We start from the raw sequence: 23,750 nt of genomic DNA, 5'->3' as shown, positions 1-23,750 counted from the left end.
GGATTTGCAGGACAAGGTCAGACCGTTTGTCCACCGTCCCACCATCCTCCCTCTGGCAGCAATTACAATCTGATTCCTTACCAGAAGGTAAAAAACTACATCTAATACACCACCTCTCAGCACTGCTTAAAACACATTAGGCACTATTTTGCTGCCCTTACAAGCAATCAGCTTACAGCCTCAGCCTTGACAGCAAAGCTCTGTAGTCAGAATGCTGAACATAAGCCACCGTTCTGTGACAAAAATGAGAGAAAGAAGCATTGCAACACTGCACGTTGAGTCGCATTATAGAATCCCAGCCAGTACTTAGCAGTAGCACTTTTCTGCTGCTGCAGGCGTCCCTGCATAGTGTTTAACAACACCAACCAAACAAGCCGTGTGAAGGAAGGAAGAAATCAAAGATTATTATTAAAGAGCAGCTGAAGGGCAGCACATAAGACTTCAGTTTAGAACAAAGAAAAATGCTGATTATGCTGATAAATACTCTTCATGAGATGCTGCTTACAAGGTGTTACTGTGCCACTGTTAAGCCAAAACAACTTACTGAGTGCATTAGTGCTTTCTCCTCACTGAACAAAACAATTACCACCTTTAGGTTCAGAGTAACTTTCTGGTACCTAGTATGCTTGTATTCTATAGGAATAGCCACACATTAGAAGAATGAAATAACATCACAGATTAAATAACGAGATATTTGAGAAAATTTTGAAACATTTCATTAATTCAGCCTTCCACAGAAGTAATTTTCTCTCCAAAAATTGCTTTTAGACTGCCATTTAACTTGGCTTTCCTGTGTAATACTCTGAAAATGTCAGAGTTAGGAGCACACGTTCCAACAAAGGGGCAATCAAAGGAGGAGGTGGGGGGATCCTCCAGGACAATACATTGCAGGCGTCTAACTTCTGGTACCCCAGAGTGTCCTGAAGAAGCCAGTTGTACTAAAGCCAGATTCTGTGAACATCCACCCAAAATTTGCACACGTGTGCACTTATCACTTGTACTGTACAGCTGCCACAGGCAGTAGAAGGATCACAGAGTTTGCTTGATTTTGCTTACATCAACTGCGCTTCCCAGTTTTCCCCAGAACAAAGTGAAGAAGTTATACTTCCTCTTCTGTGTACATACTTTTCATAAGCTTTTTTTTGTCTATGGAACCAAAACCAAAAACCCTGACATAGTCTGTTACTATTAGGCATTTGATTACAGCAATAATTATTACTGGCTAACAGGGCATTATAAAGTCTCCAAAATCAACAGCAAAATAATTTAAATTTGCTTTGAAGGAAAGCAGCACTATTCTCCTGCGAGCGCTTCAGTCTGAGGCCCCCGCCAGCATCCTGAGATACGAAAATTGCAATGTCCCAAGCACAGCCTTTTTACAGATCTCATTCAAATTGGATCTTACCCAGCGACAACAAAGGAGCACGTTGTTGCAGCCAATCAGCCAGCACCTAGTGAGCACATTTTCCACCAGGCCATGTGCACAAAGGGTTACCATCGGAGCAGGGAGCGGAGGGGGTGGGAGGGTGAGTCATAAAGAAGGGGCCTCTTGCTGCAGCCACAGAGGAAGGGCCATAAACCAGAAGCAGAGTAAATTTAGAACGGAGGCCTGCTGCGTTACAGGGATTCCAGGTATTCACAATGTAGTGGCTGCCAACGTTGGTCAACACATCATACAGATTGCTCCTACAACTGCATGATGAGGAGGGGTTTGCAGGCAACAGATGGGTACCAGCCTTTGTCTTGTGGGGTTCCAGCACTCGGGGTAACAGAGGAAGAAGCGGATGCAGGTCCACTGAAAAAAACCTACCTAGAGATAATTAAAATAGAAAACTGAATGGCTGCAATTTGATTTTGTGCACGAAGAATGGATTTTAAAGCAAAAATTGAGATGGTAATTCTGCTCTCTTTTGTTCCAGAGCAGTCTGGGCCATATTCTCAGCTTGCGCATGTAAGTGCATTTCCTCTCACGCTGGTAATAATGTCCATCAATTTGCACTATGAATCTGATATACGACATGAAAAGCTGCAGCTACAAACAGCGACGCAGCAAGCAGGCACTGCCCATACTCAGTCATCCTTACGGGACACCAAACTCCAGCACCCATATGTACCTCAGCTTGAAACATCACAGTTTGACTAATCCACGTAAACCAAGGCCCTTTGCTTCGGTTCTGATCCCTAAACCAAGGGTTTTTTATCTTCTCCAGACAAGAGAGATGAATTTTATGGGCGTTCCATGAAGTGGACAAATATTTTTCTTGTAGGGGTAGAAGTCAGATGAAGTTCTCTTCAATTAAGATAAAAAAAAATCAATATGTGGGAATCCAGATAGATTTGATTAACATTCTTACGTTCTGCTCTGGGTAGATAAATAAAGACTGGAATCACAAAACAGAAGGCAATATTCCATCTTGAACTAGAAAATTATTTTTGTAGACTAGAGACAGACCCTCACCATTACAGATTCAACAAGACTGTCATCTGATCAGTTGAAGTAAGCAGGAAATATTTTTCCACGGGCAAAAGAATTTATTCTCAATACAACAGAAAACACATGGTGCACACACTTGGATGTGAAATTCCACAAGTGAAACTGCAGAGTGCAGGAATGCCCAAAGGTAAATGAAATGCTTCAACTCTGATTCTGTCTGACAATTCTTCCACATCCCCTGCAACTAAACTCTATATTGTAAGAGAAATAATTTAACTCGAATTCAGATAACTGTAGGCTTACATAAATGTGATGCTCCAGCAGCTGAAATCCCTATCACGCTCCTCAGGCTCTCTTTGACTAGACTAGTCATTTTAGAACCCTACTTATCAGCCTTACCATTTAGTCACTGCCTAGCAGATCAGTTACAATTTGGGACAATCGATTCCATCTCTTTGTGAAGATGCTTTAAATACTCGTAAATTTCATATTAGTACATACTGCATATACTCATTTCCTTTTGATCATGAACCCAATGCATCACTTATTAAACAAGACAAATTTGTAGCTAAAATTTTCCCTGTATTCATATGTAGCTTATCAATACTGGGTCCATCACATTGGTGACACGGAGATTTCAGACTAGACCCATCACTGGGTTGACAAATGAAGATGAGCTGATATTTCCAAGGAAGAGTTGAAAAGAGCATTTTAGAAATTCATAAGAGCATTTAAGATGCAGCCAGATTTGTAAAGCAAAATACATCAATCTCACTGTGGATGAAGCACGAAACAAGCATTATGTCTGACGTGAATTAATCATTTATCCTACAACTACTTTTCCATGTTCCACAAACACAGGGAACGATTAAGAAACGTGTGTTTGCAGAACAGCCATCAGTCACCACATCATTTGTCTGCACTGTGCACCCGTTTGTACCTATTTCTGCTAATTGCACTGCATTTATGTGTAAGAGAACGAGAAGTGTGGTTCCTAATGAAGCCAAAAAGATAGAAAAAAAACAATTCAACATTTCTAACTTTTTAGTCCCATATTTTATTCAATTTTGCCATTTGTAATGTTTGCAATAGCAGCACTGGTTTTATTTATTTATTGGCTTTATTTGCATGCCAATATATTTCACAATTCAAAAAAAAAAATAAAAAAATCCGACACTTCAGCAGATTTTAAGTGCTTTTGACAGTATCATGGGTTTTTGCTGTCCAAGAAGCATTTTCCACTTTTTTCTTTAATTAAAAACCACTTTGCAATATGTGACAAACATATGTACACCAACACAAAAAGTCTGTGTTATCATATCAATTCCCAGAAGAGAATGGTTCTGTAATTAAATGAGGGAACTAAAACCAGAGCCCCTACAATTTACTCCTACCACAGGTGTGTTTTTGTGGCCCCCAACAAATCACTTCATCTTCCTCTCATTTCTTAGCTGTTAAGTGTATCTTATCAGCCACTTCAAAAGGCTGTGACGTTTTTCTTATCAGTCTCTCTGAAGTCACAACACAAAAAGTCAAAGAAATCATGTAGCATAAATCGTTCTCTGTTCTCCTGTGGGCTGCCACCTCCACTACAGCAGCACAGCCACGGCGCTTCTGGGACCTGAAGACAACAGCTCTTGTTCTTGTATTTTGTGTACATGTCACAGAAGCACTTTCCACTAGTCTCTTACTGGAGCAGGAGCTCTGGTAAACAGCAGTGCTTAACACCAACTCCTCCACTCCTTCCAATGAGCCATGCATGTGGTTATCATTAGACAGCCATATTTGTTTAACTTTGCAAAGGAAGGAAGAGGTCTTTGGCATGCTCCCAGGAGTACATGCAGAACCTGACTCTCATATCCTGACTTTCATCGAGCAAGCTCATGTCAAAAACCCAAGTTCTAGTGGAAATGAAACTGCAGTCTCATCACAGTGTGTGATGGCAATGGAGCTAATGGGCAAATGCTGTGGTGTGATATTTGGCCAACCTGGCAAGGCAGCCCTTAACCACATGCTGTACATCATTAATGAAAACAGTGCTCTTCCCCACTGCATCACTTTTCACCACTACAAATAGAGCAATCACACTCAGAACACAAAGGATGAAGAAACCTGCACTGGCATTAGCATGTTTCTATGTCTGATTCCAAAATGCTGCTTAGGTATTAATCTTTATTCCATCACAATTCAAATGATGAAAGGAGATAAAATAAATACAAGTTTCTGACTGCAGATAATTTTCTGCTGTGAAATGCAGAAATGAAGGCAGAAATGTAGGGAAATAATCCTAATTGCCTTCTCAGTCAAGAAACCAAAGTTTAAATATGAGTTCAGCTGTAGCTATACGTATCATTATTGCAAATCCTGTCACTCAAACGCAGAGCAGATCAAACATCAAGCATCCCAACTGCAGGATGCTGTCAGATTAGCCATCCCATTCACACTAATACATTTTTACTACTAATTTAGGAAAAGGGAAGAAAAAAGCTCAAAGCATCCACATAAATTTAGCAGAATGTACATGAGCACAGACCAAACAAGACCAGACAAGCCTAACTCTGAAAAAATGTCCAACAGTTTCAATTTCCACTTTCCTCAAGGAGCTTTAGAGGCCATCAGAACCTCGTGATGTGACTGGGGTCTGTGTGCACATCTCGTTTAGTTTCCAAAATCTGTCACAGTAATCTGCAATTTATGAAATGGAGGGGGGGGGAAAAATAGGCAAATGAAATAAATAATTGGTTTAATTATTAAGCTATTTTGGAAAACTACCTGGATGAAAGCACGTCATTTAATATGCTTTCAAATCAAGGAAAGCAAGTGCACGCTGAAGGGATCACAAAATGGTGCTGACCAATCCTAACCCACAGTGCTCCCGTTCCTCAAACAGGCTTCATCCACGTGAATTTCCCTTCAGAAAGATTTTTAGCAGTGCTACATTAAAAAACTGAAGTCACACCCAGTTCATAGCACAGAGAAATTAAAACATGTCTATGTAAACAGGCTACTCCTGGCATTTAACACACAAAATGCACATCTGGCCTGGCACAAAGCTCTAACCTAATGTGACTGAAAAAAGCTGAGACATTATGGCCCACAAACAGGCTTTATAAATAAATACTGCAGTGAGCTGCAAAACCATGGGAGTGCTACCAGCTGTAACTCTGATGTATCTAAATTCATACTGCTGCACACCTAACTCTCTTTTTCACAGAGCATCAATGCTAAGAAGAGGTAGAGCTTACAGAATAACCCAGAGAAAACGCAGCCGTGAAGTGACATTCAGGGCTGTAATGAATAAAACCCTTAGGGTTGCAGTTCACGCAGGGATTTTGTCAGGGACATTTCATTAAATGGGTGAGGTTGATGCTAAAACCTCTGAATCTCTGGACATCAGAATTAGGTTCTTAATAGGTACTGTTTTCCATACAACCAAGAAATGGGCAGATATGCTCCTGCACAAGTCTAACAGCAACTACTGAAGGCTGTGGAGATAACAGTGGTGAGGATTTTCTTGGATATCTAAAAAAACCACTGCGTTTGGCAACTTGATTATTTGTCCACCAATAAACAAAATATGCAAACAATGAAGTTGTTCTCATCAACTGTGTCCACACCAGGGGCTTTTTCTTGTATAGCTCTGCCACTGATACATCTCACTTCATCATACCCACAGCCAAAATAGCTGTGCCAGCAGAAATTCATATTTCTAAGCCTGACCTCAAATTAGAGTTTGACTGTCAAAGAATGGGTGGCCCCAAATGACACTGGAATCATAGAATCATAGAATCACTAAGATTGGAAAAGACCTAAAAGATCACCCAGTCCAACCGTTCACCTACCTCCAATAGCTCCCACTAAACCATGTCCCTCAACACAACATCCAGCCTTTCCTTGAACACCCCCAGGGTCGGTGATTCCACCACCTCCCTGGGCATCCATTGCAGTGCCTGACCACCCTTTCTGAAAAGTAATACTTCCTCATGTCCAGCCTGAATCTCCCCTGCCGTAGCTTGAAACCATTCCCCCTGGTCCTATCACTAATGACACGAGAGAAGAGGCCGACCCCCAGCTCACTACAACCTCCCTTCAGGAAGTTATAGAGAGCAATAAGGTCTCCCCTGAGCCTCCTCTTCTCCAGGCTGAACATTCCCAGCTCCTTCAGCCTCTCCTCATATGGCCTGTGTTCCAGACCCCTCACCAGCTTCGTTGCCATTCTTTGAACACGTTCCAGGGCCTCAATATCTTTCTTGCAGTGAGGGGCCCAAAACTGGACACAGTACTCGAGGTGCGGCCTGACGAGTGCTGAATATAGGGGAACAATCAACTCTCTGCTCCTGCTTGCAACACTGTTTCTGATGCGAGCCAGGATGCCATTGCCCTTCCTGGCCACCTGGGCACACTGTCGGCTCCTGTTCAGCCGAGCATCAATCAATACCCCCAGGTCCATTTCCTCTACGCAGTCCTCCAGCCACACCGCCCCAAGCCTGCAGCGTCGCCTGGGGTTGTTGTGGCCGAAGTGCAGGACCCGGCATTTGGCCTTGTTGAAACTCATCCCATTGGCTCCAGCCCAGCTCTCCAGCCTGTCCAGATCCCTCTGTAGGGCCTCGCTACCCCCAGGCAGATCCACACTTCCAGCCAATTTGGTGTCATCTGCGAATTTACTGAGGGTGCACTCGATGCCCTCGAATGTATCTCTAAAGTACATTCATTATTCAAAGAGGCTGAATTGAAGAAAAATGACAGCAAAGTTGCAGTGAACAACAGAAGAGCTTTTAGGAATTACCAGTTCAAGTGTGATAGCATTAATTCCTTACAAAGATGGAAGGCAGAGAGGAGGACACAAAACGCCTAGAAGTCAACCCGTAATATAAGGGAAAAGAGGAAGATAACACCTCATGTAGTGATAAACAAGGAATAGTGAAATGGTAAGAAATGACAAGTCAGTTTGGAAAACGAACTAGCATAAAGATGATTTCATCCCATGGGAAGATGTCAGACAGATTGCCAGCTACAACAGCTTCAGAAAATATCTGCAATTTAGGACAGGAAAGCCTTTAAAATTACTACTGAAACAGCCACCCTCACAAATTGGCACCAGGACTAAAGTTTACGTGACATGTTAATGACATTTGCCTGTTACTACCATCACTCAAAGCACATGTGGGGAACATAACACCACAGGGCCTACATGCAGCCTTTACCTTCACTGCATACAAACTGCCAGTACGGGTGGTATATGTAGGATACCTGAAAGCCACGGTCTGCCATCAGGAAGCACAGTGTTCCCCATACAAATAATGCAGTAATGAAAATATGAGACAACCAGACAGATTTCCTGCTTCAGATCCCCCCATAGATTGAGTTGCAAATGCTGTACATCTGAGAAATCAGTAGAGCACATAAGTCTACCTAAGACAGCTCAGCAGCCTTCCCCCAAATTACTTACAAGGACTAATTTGTACTGCCAGATTAATCTCAAAATAAAGCAATTAATTTAAGCAAAATAAAAAGGAAACAAAAAAACTCCTTCTCTACCATAGTAATTTACACATTAGTAAATTTATTATGCAGCTGCAAATTAATATGTCACCTACACTAGCTATCACAAGCCTCTCAGTCTGTCTTGGAACCTCTTGCTTTAATAAACAGCTGCATGTAGTGGAGAAAATATGCAAACATCTTTCTTGTTTCTCTGTGCCATTGTGTCAGCTGTTTTACATGTCTTTGAAAGTGCTCCAAAATCAGCATGGTTCTGCTTTTTCCTTTATTTCATTTTGGGAGAAGACAGAAGCAGAGAAGGAAGGACAGGCTGGCAATAGAGAGCTAACTCCACGCTTGCTGTGCTCATGATAGTAAAGCTGAGATTGTTTCAATTCAGTTTACACAGACCCTTCCATAAGAACAAAAGAAACCGATGATGGTGGTTAAAAATGCAAAAGGTTCTGATTGTAATGCCTTGACAATCAGCCAAAGATATGACTGGGGGGGAAAAACACCAGACAGCATTGGCCAGAATGGAAGAAACAAGGAAAAACACATGGCTTGACTTCAGAGCAGAAAATTGACTTAGGCTTTGCATAAGCAGCAGCATACCTCCAAGCTTGCCTGATCCACAGCCTGCCTGGAATGAGAAAATGTAGTCTAAAAGCAGAGCCTATTAAAAGGCATAATGTTTCTAAATGGCATCTGTTGCGTACTAATAAGCATTACTTAAAGGACACAGGCCTTAAATTGCTACCAAACGTGCACTTATCTGAAACTGCTGCAAGGCAATCATTACAAAAATGTCACATGACACCATGGGAATTTGAATTTGATAAGATGTTTTTATTTAGTTTGGCTTGAAATCATTATGCAGAAAAAATATGGAGGCATTTTCTGAGACTTTGAGACTGTGGAACTTCACAGGAATGAAACACTAGCAAGAACTACATCAACAGAGCCATTTGCCATCTGTTGTTGGTAATACTATAAAGACCAGCCACCAGACAGCAGTTTCAAAGGTTACAAACAACATTTTTAAGCATCCACAGACCACTCAGAAAATGAGCAGGACACAGTTTACTTTGGATACGTGTGACCTGAGGGTCTGCCACTCATTTTCCAAACACAATATGTAAGGACTGTGACCAGTGCATGCCACTAGAAATGTTTGTGAGATTCTTGGTGTGCAGCTCTTATACAATGCAGAAAATATGCAGCAGTGTGTTCTACATAGGTCCTTATAACACACTCACAAGCATAATGGCAACACATCTTGCCCCTTGAAATTTAAACAGGCAAGATTTTCTCTTGTGGTTTGTTCTCTTATACTCTCTCCCCGAGGGAAGGTGTATGTTTCCTGAAACGCTGTTATGAAAAGAGACTCAGATTTGTTTGCTGGGATTTGGAGTGTATTTTTTTATTTTAGGAAAGTATTTCCAAGGAGAAAGGATTTTATTACCTGTTTCCTTTCCTTCTGGGCCGTAACTACGCGTTTATGTTAAAGCAAGGTGACAGTAACTTACCTTCCTGTGGCACAGAAAGTAAAAAGGTTCTAGAAATTGTTACCTCCTACAAAAGCATACTCCTCAGTCTGAGTAAAACACTCTCTCTTCCATAGATGAGAGTTTAGTTATGCTGAAGGAATACAGTTGCTGATCAGACTCTAAGTTAGAGCTTCGAATAGGTTTTCTAAATGTGCATCCACACTGTCATGATTTTGAGTTTCCACCTTTCAGGGTGTTGCCCTCACACCTGCAAACTTTAAATGATTAACATCAAGGCAGATGGAAATTTAAAACTTCATTAGTGCAGTTGTTAAGCTAGATGTGTGGGTCTGTCATGTGGCATCTACCTACTTCTCAGCTCTGGAATCATAACCTTGCAAGTCCTGCTTTATGAAAAAGCCACAGGAACAGCTGACCTTGAGATCATGTAGAGTTGTACAACCTCATTATAGAAGACATAACCTGGAAAGTACCTTTTGCACAAGAAAAGCTAATCGTTGAATCCAATACTTTCTTGAAGTGTGCTGTATGCTCAACCTATACTCATTCAATTGTTACATATGGGTATGCAATTAATTGAATAACTACGTCAAAATTCAAATGATGGCTACAATGACATTTGTCCCAAAAGAAGAGAGGAATAACTCTTCCAAACATTCCATTTGAGAATAAAGAAATCAGGAAAATAAAATGTAGGTGTACCTGAAGCACCCAACGGTCCATTTGCTGGGACATGAAAAGCCTAGTCCCATTCATCTAGAGATACTGCATTTAAAAACATGAGTAGAATGAAGAGAAGAGAAGAGAAGAGAAGAGAAGAGAAGAGAAGAGAAGAGAAGAGAAGAGAAGAGAAGAGAAGAGAAGAATCAACATGCAATTATTATCAATGTTTGACTTCCACAAGTGGCTGGCAGGAGAGGAAAAAATAGAGCATTCTGACTACAAGTGCATTTAGCCATGAGCAGTTAGAGGAACTAATGAACAGCATCGTTATTTTACTGAAGGGGATGAAGTAGGTGCTTTAGATAAATGGTAGCAACTTAAAATGCGTTTCAGAAGATAAAATTCACTTTCTCTCCATTTACCTGCTGGTGTGACAAATTAAGAAAGAGCATAAAACAGGAGCAAGAGGGAAAGCAGTGCAAAAGGTAGCTGAGGGGATGCAATGGGCCCTTATACAAATGGTGCACACGCAGAGAGTGCTGGAAGAGCTCCTAGTCAAATACAACCAGGATGCCTCACACACTGGGCTGCCTTGGAAATCCATGACAGAGTTTGCACTGAGTTTGTCCTAAAATAAGATTCCAGGCACCAGAAGTGATGCCAACCTGGAGCTAACCTAATCTGTTTGCTTCAGTGTTGCACCTGGAATGCAATCAGGAGCTTTCCCAGCTGGGCTGTGCTGGGCAGAGGCTCTTTGGCAGCTGCCACAAACACCACCAAATCGATGGTCGCTGCAAGCAAAGGGGCAAAGGTTTTCTTTCCCCAGAATTAATCATTAGAGACGGTGAGTTTTCTTATCCTACAGCCATCTCACAATTAACAAAGTATCCGCTGAAGGGCTGAGCACCCACGTCACCCACGTACAATGGAAAAAGCCTCCTGCAGCTCCTCTGTACACCAAAACCACCCAGCTGTTTCTCCGCGGTCAAAAAGCACCGCGTTCGCCTCTCCTCGTGTCCCCGACGCCGTGCTCTGCTTCCCCCCAAGGAAGCACTTGAACACAGCCCGCAATTTGGCCTTAAAGACGTATACGTGTGCTTAGACAGTGTTCTCCCTGCTCTTTGTTGCTTCTCGCACATCGAGCCGTCGGGCCACGAGCTCCGCACGGCTGGACGGGGAGCCCAAGCGGGGCCGCCTGAGGCCCCTCCTCACCTCAGCGATCCTCTAGAAGCACGGCCGCCAAGGCCGGGGCTCGTCCTGCCATGACCTCAGGCGACGGAACAAAGCATTCCTGGAGAGGCCCGCGACTTCGGCCGCGTTTTGGCCTTTCTTCACAGAGCCGCGGCGGGCGCCGAGGGCAGCGCGGGGGGCCCGCCGTTCCGCAGCGGCGCGAAGCTGCGGGCGGGACGGGGCACCGCGGGACGGGAGCTGCTCGCCGGCACCGCGCGGGTGAGCGACGTGCAAAGAGCACGAGGGAGGAGAAGCGAGCGGGGCGGCTGCCGGCGGAGGAGCAGAGCGGCGCGAGGGGACGGGCGGGACGGGGGCCGCTGAGGGAAGGAGGGGAAGCCGTGAAGCGCGCGGCTCCGGCTGGCGGGCGGGCGCGCGCGCTCCCTCTCCTCTTACCAGCGGCTGCTCGGCCTCCTCCCTCGGCCTCCATCACTTCCTATGAGGCGGGCTCCCAGCACGCGGCCCGCCCTCGCCCCGGCCGGGGGTGGCGGTGCGGCCCCGTCCCTCAGTGCGGGCGGGGAAACAAAGGGACCGAGAGGGAGGGTGGCCTGAGAAGGAGCGGGCGGGAGAAGCTCCGGCTGCAGCCCCAGGGCTGAGCGAGCGGCCCCCGAGCTCCCCTCCGCGAGCACCGAAGCTCGCTTCTTCCCTTAACAGCAACGATACAAATCAGCATACCTCTGCACTAAGCTTTTGGGGAATATCGCTGCTTCAGTCCATTTGAAGCGACATTTCAGAGTTCTTCAGGCGGCTCGCGCCGCTGTTGCACGCTCTATTCCTGCCAGAGCTGTAAGACAAAACTCCACGTGGTTGATCTTCCCTTCAAACGTTTGTAAAAACGTACCCATGCAGACCTGTGTTTTCTTTCCTCGATAAGACAAAGCGGTATTGCCCTCCGCTGTGGGACAAGAGCAATCTCAGCGCTGACGCTCAGTCACACAGCCACTGTGCAGCACATCAGTGCATTTCAGTGCATGCCTGTGACCGCTCGAAGCCTTGCACCTTCCACCATTCCCTCAGTATCACACACGTCACTCAGCCCAAAGGTTTCACCGTCATCTTGAAAATGTCCTGGCCAGCTAAGACTTGTCAGCTGGGTTTTGTTTATAACCAGGAGTGGTAAACATATTACCATTAAGCCCAAGGAATCTGTTGGTTCTACTTAAGTATTTTGCATACTATCTCATAAATAATTGTTTAAATTGTGTGATCCTGCATGTGCTCTGTGGATAATGCCTGAACAAAAGAGACCCATTGATGGAAAGTTACACTCTGCCCTGCTGAGGTCTTTTTTCTCTGTGTTAAACTATAGCAGACAATTAAAAAAAAAAATCTGTTTGTGCACAGGAGCTGAATTTTGCTAATATTACAAGAACAGCACAACTAAACGATAGCAGCCACCCAACAGGTTGGCTACATTAAAATTATATACAATTTCAGGGTTTCCATTGGTGCTAAGCACAAGGCTTGCACCGATAGAACCAACTGCAGAAGAACTTCCATAAACAAGGCAACGCTGTTCAAAAAAAAAATGTGAGTGAAATTGCTATAACATTTTTCCATTTCCCATTTCTACTGAGTTTGTTTCTTCTTCATGGGCACTGACCCATAGAGAACAGCAAGCTTTACACCAAAATGTTCGTCTCCTCTGTTTTTGTGACACTGTGTTCCATCTAAGAGTGATAACCAGCATTTTCATAGTTGAGTTGCTTCCATTTCTTCTTCACTTCAAGATGAACACCATGTCAATCATATCAGTATGCAGCTGGAAAAAAAAAAACAGTATTGAGCTGAGTCAGCTGTGTCTGTGATCTGCTCTCAAATATCCAGGGCTTGTTTTCTTAATTGTGGATGAGGAAACAAACAGGCACACACCTCAAATACCCATATGCTGCAAACACATAAACTGCATAAACACATCTTGATTGACCTAGGAAAAAGAAAGACAGTGGAATTGTAAATGCAATTCACTGATGGCAGTGGTAAATTTTACCTTATTTAAAGCTGCAGTTTCCCATTTGGTTTACTGGCTGCTCCTTCAGCCTCAGTGGCTAGTAAAAGTCAGTTCTGCAAGATCTATTAGCCAGGGAGAGACAGTGGTGATAGAATCAGTGTCATTTTATCAAAAAGAATCCACAAATTACTCTCAGTTTAGGAGGATTCAAAGGACAGAAGCAGCTTGTAACTCCAAACATTGCTCGGCCACCAGCCAATCCAGGAGAGTTCTTCAGGGATTTTCTCTCTTAGGATCTCATAATTACCATCTCTCTTGAGAATGCACAGCAACTTTCTATTCTTAGTTTATTTCTCTCCTCTCTCTCACACACATGCACATGCTTCCTACTCAAAACAAGACTCAGCAAAACCCTCTGCCCACATAGTTCTAATTCCCAAGAGGACTTTCATATGCTTTTGTTTTGGGCAGTGACAATGTGCATATGTTTTGATTTCAGGCCCCCTGTTGGTTCTTGCACTTCAGTTTAATGAAGACACACCAGCTATTAAACTCACCGCCTCAAGATTTCCTTTGACATTTTAATTTGGACTGAAGTTTTGCTATGTGTTGTCCATTCAATCGTACCGAGTAAATATTTTGCTTTAGCAAATACATATTCTCCTGTTAATGTTTATTTTTAAAGTGTAAGGAGCTTGGGGAGTTTAATAAATAATGTAAGATAAAGCTGAAGATGAGTGAATGAGGTAAGTGCTGTGAGGGAGAACAGGGAAGTTACCTCTATGTATTTATAGATAATAAGAAACTAACCCTAACACTGAATAGAGTGGAAATAGAGGTACGTGTTTTTAGCTCAGTAGTTCTTCACTAAAGAGAATTACAACAGTGATAAGAATACAGTATCCACAGACATACACTAAAAGTGACCCAAATAGTTTTGCTTACTTGTATATATACAGTTTTCTGATGCAAAGTATTGCTGGATATTTTATTGCTGGACATTTTGCAAAAAGTTTCTTGCAGCCTTTTCTGTTCTTGAGGTAACCTGCTGCCTTTAATATGGAGGTGTAACAACTTGTTTTGAAAGTTCCATGGGACAGAAATCATTCCTCTGGTGTGAATCCCAACCCGTCTCAGCTTTATGAAAACACTTTCTTCATCCAATAGAAATCTGCATGCTTCAGAACGGTTTGAATCAAAAAATAGATGCCCCAGATGAGGAAGTTTCCCATAGATGCATGAATGCTGATACTACTGTTTGGAACTGCAAGTCGATGAGATTTCACCTTTTGGAGCATGGATTCAAATACCAACATTGTGGTTGTGACTGGTAAGATTTTTATTTTCTTCTCCTTTTAGCTAAAGATGGTATGAATACATACTTGATCTGTGTCATAAACAGTTCCCTGGAGGGAAAAACAGTAGCAAACGGTCATACTTACAATTCCAAATAGAAAATAACTTACTGCTGTGCCTTCTTAAGATACATGTCAGCGGAAACAAACTGCAGCATGCCCTCTTTACTGCCATCCAGTTTGGTTTGTTGCTCATTCTCTCCATGTTTTAATCTTTGTTGACATTCTCTCTGATCCAAACCACGTAGCTCAAGGCAGTGCAGGCTACTATTAGATAAAGCTTACCCAAAAGGAGCTCTGAAGCAGCAAAACCAGGTTGCATCACAATGTCACGTAGTCAGTGTCCAGAATGAGAACCACACATGGCAAGTTTCAGGGTCTCAGTGTCACGGCAAGGTAAGAGAAATTTGAACAGTAGATGCTGCCTCACCACTGCTGAACTAGACCATTAACTTTAAATATATCAAAAGAACATGTGTGAATGTGCAGCATAAAGGACAGAATTTGTTCTTTTTCTTGCTGGCTGATTTACAGTGGCAGAGCCACCAGCTAGAGACTACTAGCTTTAAAAGGTTAAAGCTCCTAAGGAACGCTGCGACTCGCTGTCCCTCTCATTGCCACTGGCTCATCTAAAGGCAGTCATTACACATATCTTGACATGTGAGTTGCAGGATAATTTTCCACTGTAGGTCAACCGAGGACACAGGAACGAGGTTGAAGCTACATCAAAGAGATTTGCATCTTGCTGTTTTCAATTAAACACTTCTTTTTTTTTTAATAGCTCCAAGATGAGCAGAACTAGTTTGGCTTGCTCCAAAAACCTGCAGTTGAAATGAATGGGAGTGCAGGAGAGAGCAAGAGGTATTTGCTAACCTCTAAAAAGGCTGACAACCTGGTTCTCCCTATGATATTTATAGCACGTACCCTTGATGGGCACACTTCTTAGCACCTTGTTAGGTTTTTTCTCCCCTTACATCGCCATTTAGGTACAGAAATATACTTGTTCAAATGCTTTTAGTCTAGTGTGTCCCATTAGAGACACAGGTGCATCTTCAAGCTATTACAGAGATTATCACAGCATGCCTCTGTCACATTCTCACCTGCTCATAATATAAACCTGCTGGCAGTGAGCCCAGTTTATTATATAGTGCCTAATAATATTCAACCTGTTAGCTCTTGAAGTTTTTGCAGGAATTTCAGTACTGTAAAACTCTCCTACATTTATTTTGTTACATAGAATAATTTATCCCAAGCAGTGGATTCTTACAGCCACTGCTGGGATGCATGAATTCAACTCCAAATTATTCAATAGCGTTGTTACAACTCTGCACACATGCAGGTACCCCAACATGCACAACAACTGCAGCTTCAAAATGGGGTGAGTGTCCCCCTAATTTCACTCTGTAAATCTAGCCAGAGAGATTTTTTTCTTCACTATCAATGTGAAATGAGTGCTGCTTCCCAATCCCAGGGAAATCATTGCAGCAATACAACTACCACCAGGCTTTGCATCATATTAAAGAGATATTAAAAGATCAAGCAGTTATTAAATAAGTATCAGCAAATTAAGAAATGCTTAAAATATACCATTAATTATTAAAGCTGTTGTAAAGTTTAATAATTTAAGTTCAACTATTCCCATATACAAGTAACTTTCAATGTGCAAAGGAGTAACCATACACTGTCGGTATTTATTTGTCTATTTGTGGATTTTTAAGTATTAAAATGTAAAGCACTACAACCATTTCACAGACCAGTTTTCCTGCTGCCCAGCGTCCAAGACTTTCCAACACACTGGACTGAGAGCAGTAATTGAGATTAATGAAGGCGGTGGGAGCTTTCCATCAAACTTTTAGATGACAAAATGCCCATCCAAATCAAAACAATTTTTTGTCTTTTTGTTAAATAAAAAAGTAGCTCACAAAAGAAATCATAAAACTAAATGAAATCAAGTTTTACTCTTTCAGACGTGTACTTTCATCTTCCTGAGCTCTCGACAGTAAGAAAGGTACAATGACAGCGACCTGGGATTGTTGACACCAGTCAATTTAATTTAATATTTCTGTGGCTAATGATATTCTGCCCAAATCATCACTTACATGAACGGGGCTCTTTTGGCTCCAAAACATTTAGCAGCTTCAGTTAAGTTTACCTCATAAGGCTTGTAGGATTAGCTACTATGTCAGCACATCTGAAAAAGTGCTGACCCTTCCCTTGAATGTCATAGAGGCTAAATAATATATTAAATAAAAAAAAATCAACCTCTGTAACAAAAAATATTAAAGTACAAAGATGTGATTACATACCTGTTGTCAGCTAACCTAACCTTGCAGAGCAAGGATAAGTTAAAAGCACATTCTTTCCTTTTCAGGTTTTGGTCCCTTTAGACAATACCTGGTTAATTCTAGCTGGGAAGCCGTGAAGGTAAGCAGGAAAAAAAAAGGGAGGGAGGTGTTTTATTTTGTGGAGATCCAAAGACAATCTGTTTCTGGGCTTTCCATTCCTTCCAAGACAGTTATTTTTCTTACTAAACAGAATTGCAGCTTTTGGAACAGACACAGAGGGAAGAAAATAATGAAGAAGTGAACGTGATCGGCAAGGTTTTTTTCAGAACACTTTTAGAAGTCTAATGGACATTTGTTCTTTGTCTGTAGTCAGTGCATGTGCCATAAGTTATCTCTGCCTTCTGTAAACACACCGTGATTCATTTTATCGCGTCTATGTCAGGTGATTTCCTTCTTATCCACTATGAAGCTATTACTGCCTACTTCAGGAACACAGGATATAAGCAGGTCTGTTCTAAGTATGTTTTCACATCTTAGCTTTGCTTTCCACTTTCAAAAGACAGCAAAGTCTGCAGTTAACACTGAAAGCAAGATCATTCAGATTTCTCCCCAGTCCAGACACCTTGATTCTATCAGTAGCTGCAGCATGTCTAAGATGGAGTCCTGAATATTCCTGATTATTTCCTAAATATCTGCATTAGAACAAATTTAGGGTGGTGGTTATATAAAAACATTGTTTGCATACCTGGCTTTCAGCGTAAACTTTTCAGTTACAGTTATTTTCAAATAAGAATGTGTGACTTTACATTGAGTAGCCAATATCAAAAATTTCCACAAATAAATGATTTCCCAGAACACAATTATTCTTTTTTTAACATTGTGTGTATCTTAAGAGCTGTGCATAACTTCTATATTTAAATATGCCTTGCAAAACAAACACCCGCCCCTAGTAGATAAGACATTGTATGCTACAAGGTGATAATTTACTAGTTTGATACTTTAATACTGTAGCTTAATCTAAAGTGTGAAAGGTCATAATATACATACTTAATCATTAGGAACAACTACAGAGATTTGCTGAGTCTATGTACAAATTACACCTAAGGTCTAAGCTTTGACCCTAGATCTCCTGGCACAGACAATGGCCATTTCTTGGGTTCCATTACTTTCTTCAAGTGTTTATGAGCAGAGTTATTGTGAAAGGGTCTTTCACACAAGTTTTTATCAATCTTAAGTAGAAAGAAGGTTAGCAATGAAATCTGAAACTAGCTGGAGAACAACCAAGGCAGTAAAAACTAATTGGAATGTTGGTGAAGAATATGCAACACAACAGATAATATGGGTAAAATGGAAAGTTAGACATACAAAACAAACTGAGGAGATTATGGTCTACTAGAGGAAATGAAATAAGCCAATAATAATTAACTTTAATTGATCTGGACATTGGAATCAAAAAAACAGCTGTAAGATAATGCTAGTAGTGATAGAAAGACTGTGACCCTACAGGACTGTAACTGCATTACAATTTCAGGTGACAGCTTCTGAGGATGTCTTGAAAACGAAGTGCAGACAAGTCAAGAGATGATGAGTAAATAAACAAGGAACTAGTAAATATTTCCAAAGACCAAAGGCTTCTAGCTTTGCTGGACGGGGAGCGCCAAGTGCAAGCTGCTGTTTGGAAAAATGTATCTATTATCTACCCTAAGTCATGAGGGATGTCATCCCTGTGGGCTAATAAGAAAGAAAAAAAAAACAAAGCACTTGTGTTCTACCTTTCCACTTTCCAGTCATCACAGAATACCTGTAAATTATCTCAGCTCCAACATGAGGTGATTTAAACCGCAAATATTTGTCGGTTGACAATATTCTTGCTCATTATTTCCTGGGTCCCATTGGCTCTAATTTTGGATGCAATATCACCCACCTCCCAGTGAAACCATGTTATTTATCTGCAAGCAAAACAGCCCAACACCAAAATACACTGGTGAGTCTTCTGTAACAATGGCATGCACTTGCTATGCCAGGAAGTTATATAACATGGACTGCAGCAGTCCATAATGAAACAGATGTCAGTTCTTGTGTATAGAGTACAAACCCATTTCTCTCTGATGTGACACCCTCTGTGAGGAATTAATTTGTATTCGTACTGGCCATGCTGCTTTGGTTTCCGATTCCCTGGCAAAGGTGGGTAATCCAGACAACTCAGGGAAATTTGTTACAAATCTGGAAGTACTTGGAATTTCGATAGGCTTTTTGATACTAAATAGCAATCTCATGGTATTGTTCCATTAGCCTTGTTCATATGAGCCCAATGGTCTTGAGGAAGCTTATGCACATATATTAAAGACAGCAAAATGTAGAATTTACATCTGAAAGTAATCCTAACTTGGCTTGGAGTTACTGCATGGATCACTAAAGTGACATAAAGCCCTCCTGCGGAGTCTCTTTCCTGAGAATCATGCAAGAGTGCACTGGAAGTACTGAGCAGCCACACCAGAGCTACATACTGAACATGATTACTAAGGCTTAATTGTTGCATAGTATTACCCAGAGCTATCCTAATTACTACCTCAGACTGAGCTGCACTCTTATCAAAAGCCACGGCAGTCTCAGAGATGCTGCAGAGCTGCAGCACTGACATTTATCATCTCAACTAAGAGCACATCCCAGGAGAGTCCTCACATGCAAAACGTATCAATTCCTGTAGAAGTGCACGTATTGGGAGTCTCAGGTTATAATTCTCAAAGCGTTCCCTTCCCTCTATGCTTCTTGGAATGGGGCCTTGCCAAAGAGCAATGCCTTCACTTCTGTGTGCAGCACTCACTCTTATGTGCATTTGCTTCCTTAAGATCTCTGTTGCCACCTTCACTGTAAGATGCTCTTTCACTCTTGGGCTTGCTGATAGGATCAGCAATTTTCCTAAAGCTTATTTCTTGCTGGAAGAAAGATCAGAGATCAATCCAGTGTGCACACATCTTGTTCCAAGAGTAATATCCCTTTTATACCCTTACTGGTCACTCCAAAAATTAGCATGATGTTGTTTCTCTTACAAACTAACTATGTAGTCCCTCATAGTCAGCAGAAAAGCTGATTTCTCTGACATCCTCAGGAACCAGATGATAAATATTAAGACTTTACAGATCACTGTTAGTTTAGGAAGAGCATTTGTTCTGAGTTCTTAGATTTCTTATTGATACTATGCAGCAGTGCACTGTTTTGCATTTCCTCTTTTAGCACCCATCAGCATCACTATGGATTTGTCATTCCTTAGCAAGCGCTCCTTGAGTGTTTAGGAAAAGGGATAATCAGAAGAGTCAGAAAGTACCAGCAAACCTGTCAATTCAGAGTTATTGAGGAAAACTTCAGGGCCTTTACAGACATTGTCACATGGCCCAACATGTAGGCCCCACATGGCCTAGCACTAGAAAGACAGATTCTCTTTTGGAAACCTGCCTCACCAAGTTTTTCATGGTTCTCACAACTGCACTCACCTGAAATACCCTCCTGATATATGCATGAAAGCTCCACCAGCACCTCTTAACTCCTGAAATGCAGAACATTCTCTTTGGAGAAAAACAACACTGAGAGTTAACACCACATTTGCAGACAGATCACACAGAGTTATTATGATGTGTTCTTCAGAACCACGTGGGACCCTCAGAATCTCAGATCTCCTGAACCATTTATTCCATCTTACAGACCAATGGTCCCACCTAACACCCCTTGATCCAACTCCATTGCTATATATTTCCTCCAGAAGCCTACGTCTGGCACTTGGCAGCTAAATATCCTATCAGAGCAACCTACCATCAAGGTCGAATTCTCCAGTTAGTAGGGCACAAGTGTAAGTTGAGTGACAGCATTCATAGCAATTAAACTGTTAGTGCAAACAACAGGTCACATTTCCAACTGCTTCTGGGAACTACGTCTGATATCAGGAGACAAGGATCAGACCTCTGCTGGCAGTTTTTCATTCTGCTGCTGACCATGTGGTCTTTGGAAATGTGTCATTTAATCTCTCTCCCTCTCTGCTTTGGTTTCATCATCTGTGAAAATAAGACGTTGCTATTTAGTTCTTTCGTTTGTGTTCTGGAACTTTCTTATATCTCTAACACTTTAAAGAGCTATCTGCAGGATTAGAAGGGAAAAAATGACTTTTTTTTTTACTGCATCAACCACTTTCTGAACGAGGTGCACAAAATTAACACATGCAACCGACTTCCCCACTCCCTAACGTCCTGGCAACCCAAAACTGTGAAAACTCAAAGAAGATCTGTGAAATGTTCTGGAGCTTTCTAAAAGTTTAGGTTGTTTGTCACACTCAGTGTAACACACAACCACTGCTTCTGACCTCAACCGCTCTGCGCACATCGTTCCTCTTTGGAGAGGGCTATGCATGGGCATGAGCCAGAACTCCAATGAGCTGTGGTTGTGATCACAACTCACCAACAACTCCAGGTTGTCAACTGATAATACTGGATTCTATTTTCCTTTTAGGAAGGCTTTCCAACAGCAACAACTTTGTTTTCTTTTGAACCACTTTTCCCACAAAAAAATAAAAAATAAATAAAAATAAAAAGCAGTTCTCCATAGGTTCTATAGTCTCTCAGTGTTTCCTTTGCTGTTTCAACTACAGCACACAGGCTGTTTACTGAATTGATTCACCAGTGTGGGATTCAGCGTTCCTTCTCATCTTCAGATTCTCACATTAAATGTAAAAATCGTTTTGATTATGGCTGAGACAAGGAACAACCTTTTTTTTTGTTCTGTTTGCTCAACATGTGTGTAATGGAGTGTAAGTCCATGCTTAGGATTCCTGAATAACAAAATAATCGTATTATGGACAACGTGCTATAATTCCTTAGGACAGAACCAACCATCATCCTTTGACACAAATTCCCAACCCTGGGCTACTGGCCAGCTTCTGATTTTGTCCTGCACAAAAGGAATTTCTGCATTTCTCTACGACAGAGAGCGACAAGAACCTCAATCCAGACAGCACAAGGAAAGAACATCTTACAATAGTTTATACAACTTTGGGTCTTCTGATCCTAAACTAAACTTGTGGATAGCCAAGCACTTTAAGTCCTATAGTTAAAAAGGAAGAATCTCATTAAATGTTAAAATTAAAAATGTTTGAGAAAATAAAATGCTAATTGTGAACCAGCTGGGGTTTTTCTTTTTTGGACGCTAAGACACAGTACAGCATTCTTAAGCAAGATGATGCAATGGCCTCTCAAAGACTGTCAGCGCCCAGAGGAAAAAAAGGCTGGCAGTGTTCTCTAAATGTGTTTACTTCCCTGCAGGCATTGTTTCCTTGCTTGTGTCAAATAGTTTATTGAGCACAGCTAATCAATGTTTCCGCTGACAAGAAAATTGGAACAGTTTATATAGGAAGCCAGTGTTGAAGGGCAAATTTCCCAGTAAACTCAGCCCCATGCACGCAAATATCCTTAGTAAGAAAGGAAACCTTAAGGAAACAATGACATTGAAAAAGTTACAAGTTTCTCGGACTATCGAATACTGTTGCTGGTGACTTCTTGCCCATGCCCTCCATAGAAACTCAGAAAATGTGTACACTTTTTTGTAGTGGTCTACTAAGACGTAACAGGGATTTTCAACCACCACTTTGCTTCACTGGGACAAAGCTTTCTGTCTCAGTTGTATTCTTTCTGCATCCTGCCACTGCAGTATTTACGTTCTTCATAAAGGCTTATGGCTTCTTGATTAGCCCTGTTCCACTGACAAAATAATTTAAGGCATCACCACATGATGCTCATCCTTGACTCCTATCAAGACCATCTTGCACACATGTAGCCAACCTGCTGTTTTAAAGGATGCCTTTTTTTTTTTTTTCTTTTATCTCAGTCCTGGGCATAATTTTTGTTTCCTTTGGGAAAAGGCCCCATGCAGAACTTCAACTCCATAACAAAGAAGTAACATTCCAACAAATAACATTTCCTTCTTTCATCAGGGAAATCTTTTTTCTAGATCAAAAAGAAATGAATTCCTATCTCAACATGCTACTGTGCTGACACTCACTTTGAGCAAGGGTTTTCAGAAGCAAGGTCAAGACAGCAGGTGGAATGTTATCCAAGTGACATCTAATGAGAATTCTCTCTCATTTGTGTCTCTCCAGAAGCTCAGGTTTATCTACTTTGTCTTTCAGAGGAACAGCTTACCTATATCAAAGCCTACTAGATGTGGATCTTTCCTGAGAAATTCTGTATTTCATGGTTCCCCATGGGCCAGTTCATATCAGGATTGCACAAACCACACACTGGAGGCTGAGCACCCTTTTGGAAAATATAACCATGGCTCAACACGGATGTGACATTAAGAAATTCTTTTGTACAGCTGACTTTCCTTTAATAAAAACGGAGAGCTGTCATCAGAACTGGGTCTCGCTGTAGAGCAAGGAACAATAGGGCTACGCAGTGATACATTGCTTTCCGTATCTGCTCAGTTGAATCAGCCTGATTTCTACGTCACGCTGAAAAACCCACTGCTCTTACACATCCATCACAGTTGTTGGCTTGTTTTTTGTATCTATAGGAGCTGTCCAAGAGAGGCCTTGGAAAAAACATCGATCTTCGTATCATGCAGCTACCAGTGGTTTACCAAAAAGCAAAGGAACAAATCTTCAGGATATGGACAACTCTTCATCCAATAGTGAGTAGTCACAACGTTGGGCAATTTTCCCCTTCATTTCTAAATAATATTTCCGGTAAATCTTTAGAAAGATCTCCAAAAGATTATTGCACAATGTGTATCAGGCAGCTCTGGATAGTGACTGTACAAACGGTGATGAAGGCTCCAAACAACTTTGGAGCACAAATTAAT

The 23,750-nt window shown here is 41.7% G+C and overlaps 2 protein-coding genes across 6 annotated transcripts in view; one reads left to right on the top strand and one right to left on the bottom strand.

Annotated features, from left to right (window-relative positions):
• Positions 1–11,945, bottom strand: part of LOC125698371 (protein FAM169B-like) — a 262,140-nt gene extending 250,195 nt beyond the window's left edge. Inside the window, exon 1 of the mRNA XM_048956594.1 lies at positions 11,713–11,945. Within this exon, the coding sequence (XP_048812551.1) occupies positions 11,713–11,746 (34 nt within the window). The 5' untranslated portion in view covers positions 11,747–11,945. The remainder of the gene's footprint in view (positions 1–11,712) is intronic.
• Positions 1,737–23,750, top strand: part of PGPEP1L (pyroglutamyl-peptidase I like) — a 31,117-nt gene continuing 9,103 nt past the window's right edge. Inside the window, exons 1-4 of one of the 5 annotated variants that reach the window (XM_048956596.1) lie at positions 1,737–10,933; positions 13,767–14,597; positions 16,994–17,046; positions 23,463–23,579. In XM_048956596.1, the coding sequence (XP_048812553.1) occupies positions 14,564–14,597; positions 16,994–17,046; positions 23,463–23,579 (204 nt within the window). In that variant the 5' untranslated portion in view covers positions 1,737–10,933; positions 13,767–14,563. Of the gene's footprint in view, positions 10,934–11,303; positions 11,539–11,995; positions 14,598–16,993; positions 17,047–23,462; positions 23,580–23,750 lie in introns of those variants that run through there. The other 4 variants (XM_048956600.1, XM_048956595.1, XM_048956598.1 and 1 more) reach the window with 4 other exon arrangements.

This window comes from Lagopus muta, chromosome 10 (assembly GCF_023343835.1).
Source record: "Lagopus muta isolate bLagMut1 chromosome 10, bLagMut1 primary, whole genome shotgun sequence".
In the NCBI taxonomy this organism is placed as follows: domain Eukaryota; kingdom Metazoa; phylum Chordata; class Aves; order Galliformes; family Phasianidae; genus Lagopus; species Lagopus muta.
Note: the sequence above shows the minus strand (reverse complement) of the source record. Positions and strands in the feature narration are given on the sequence as shown.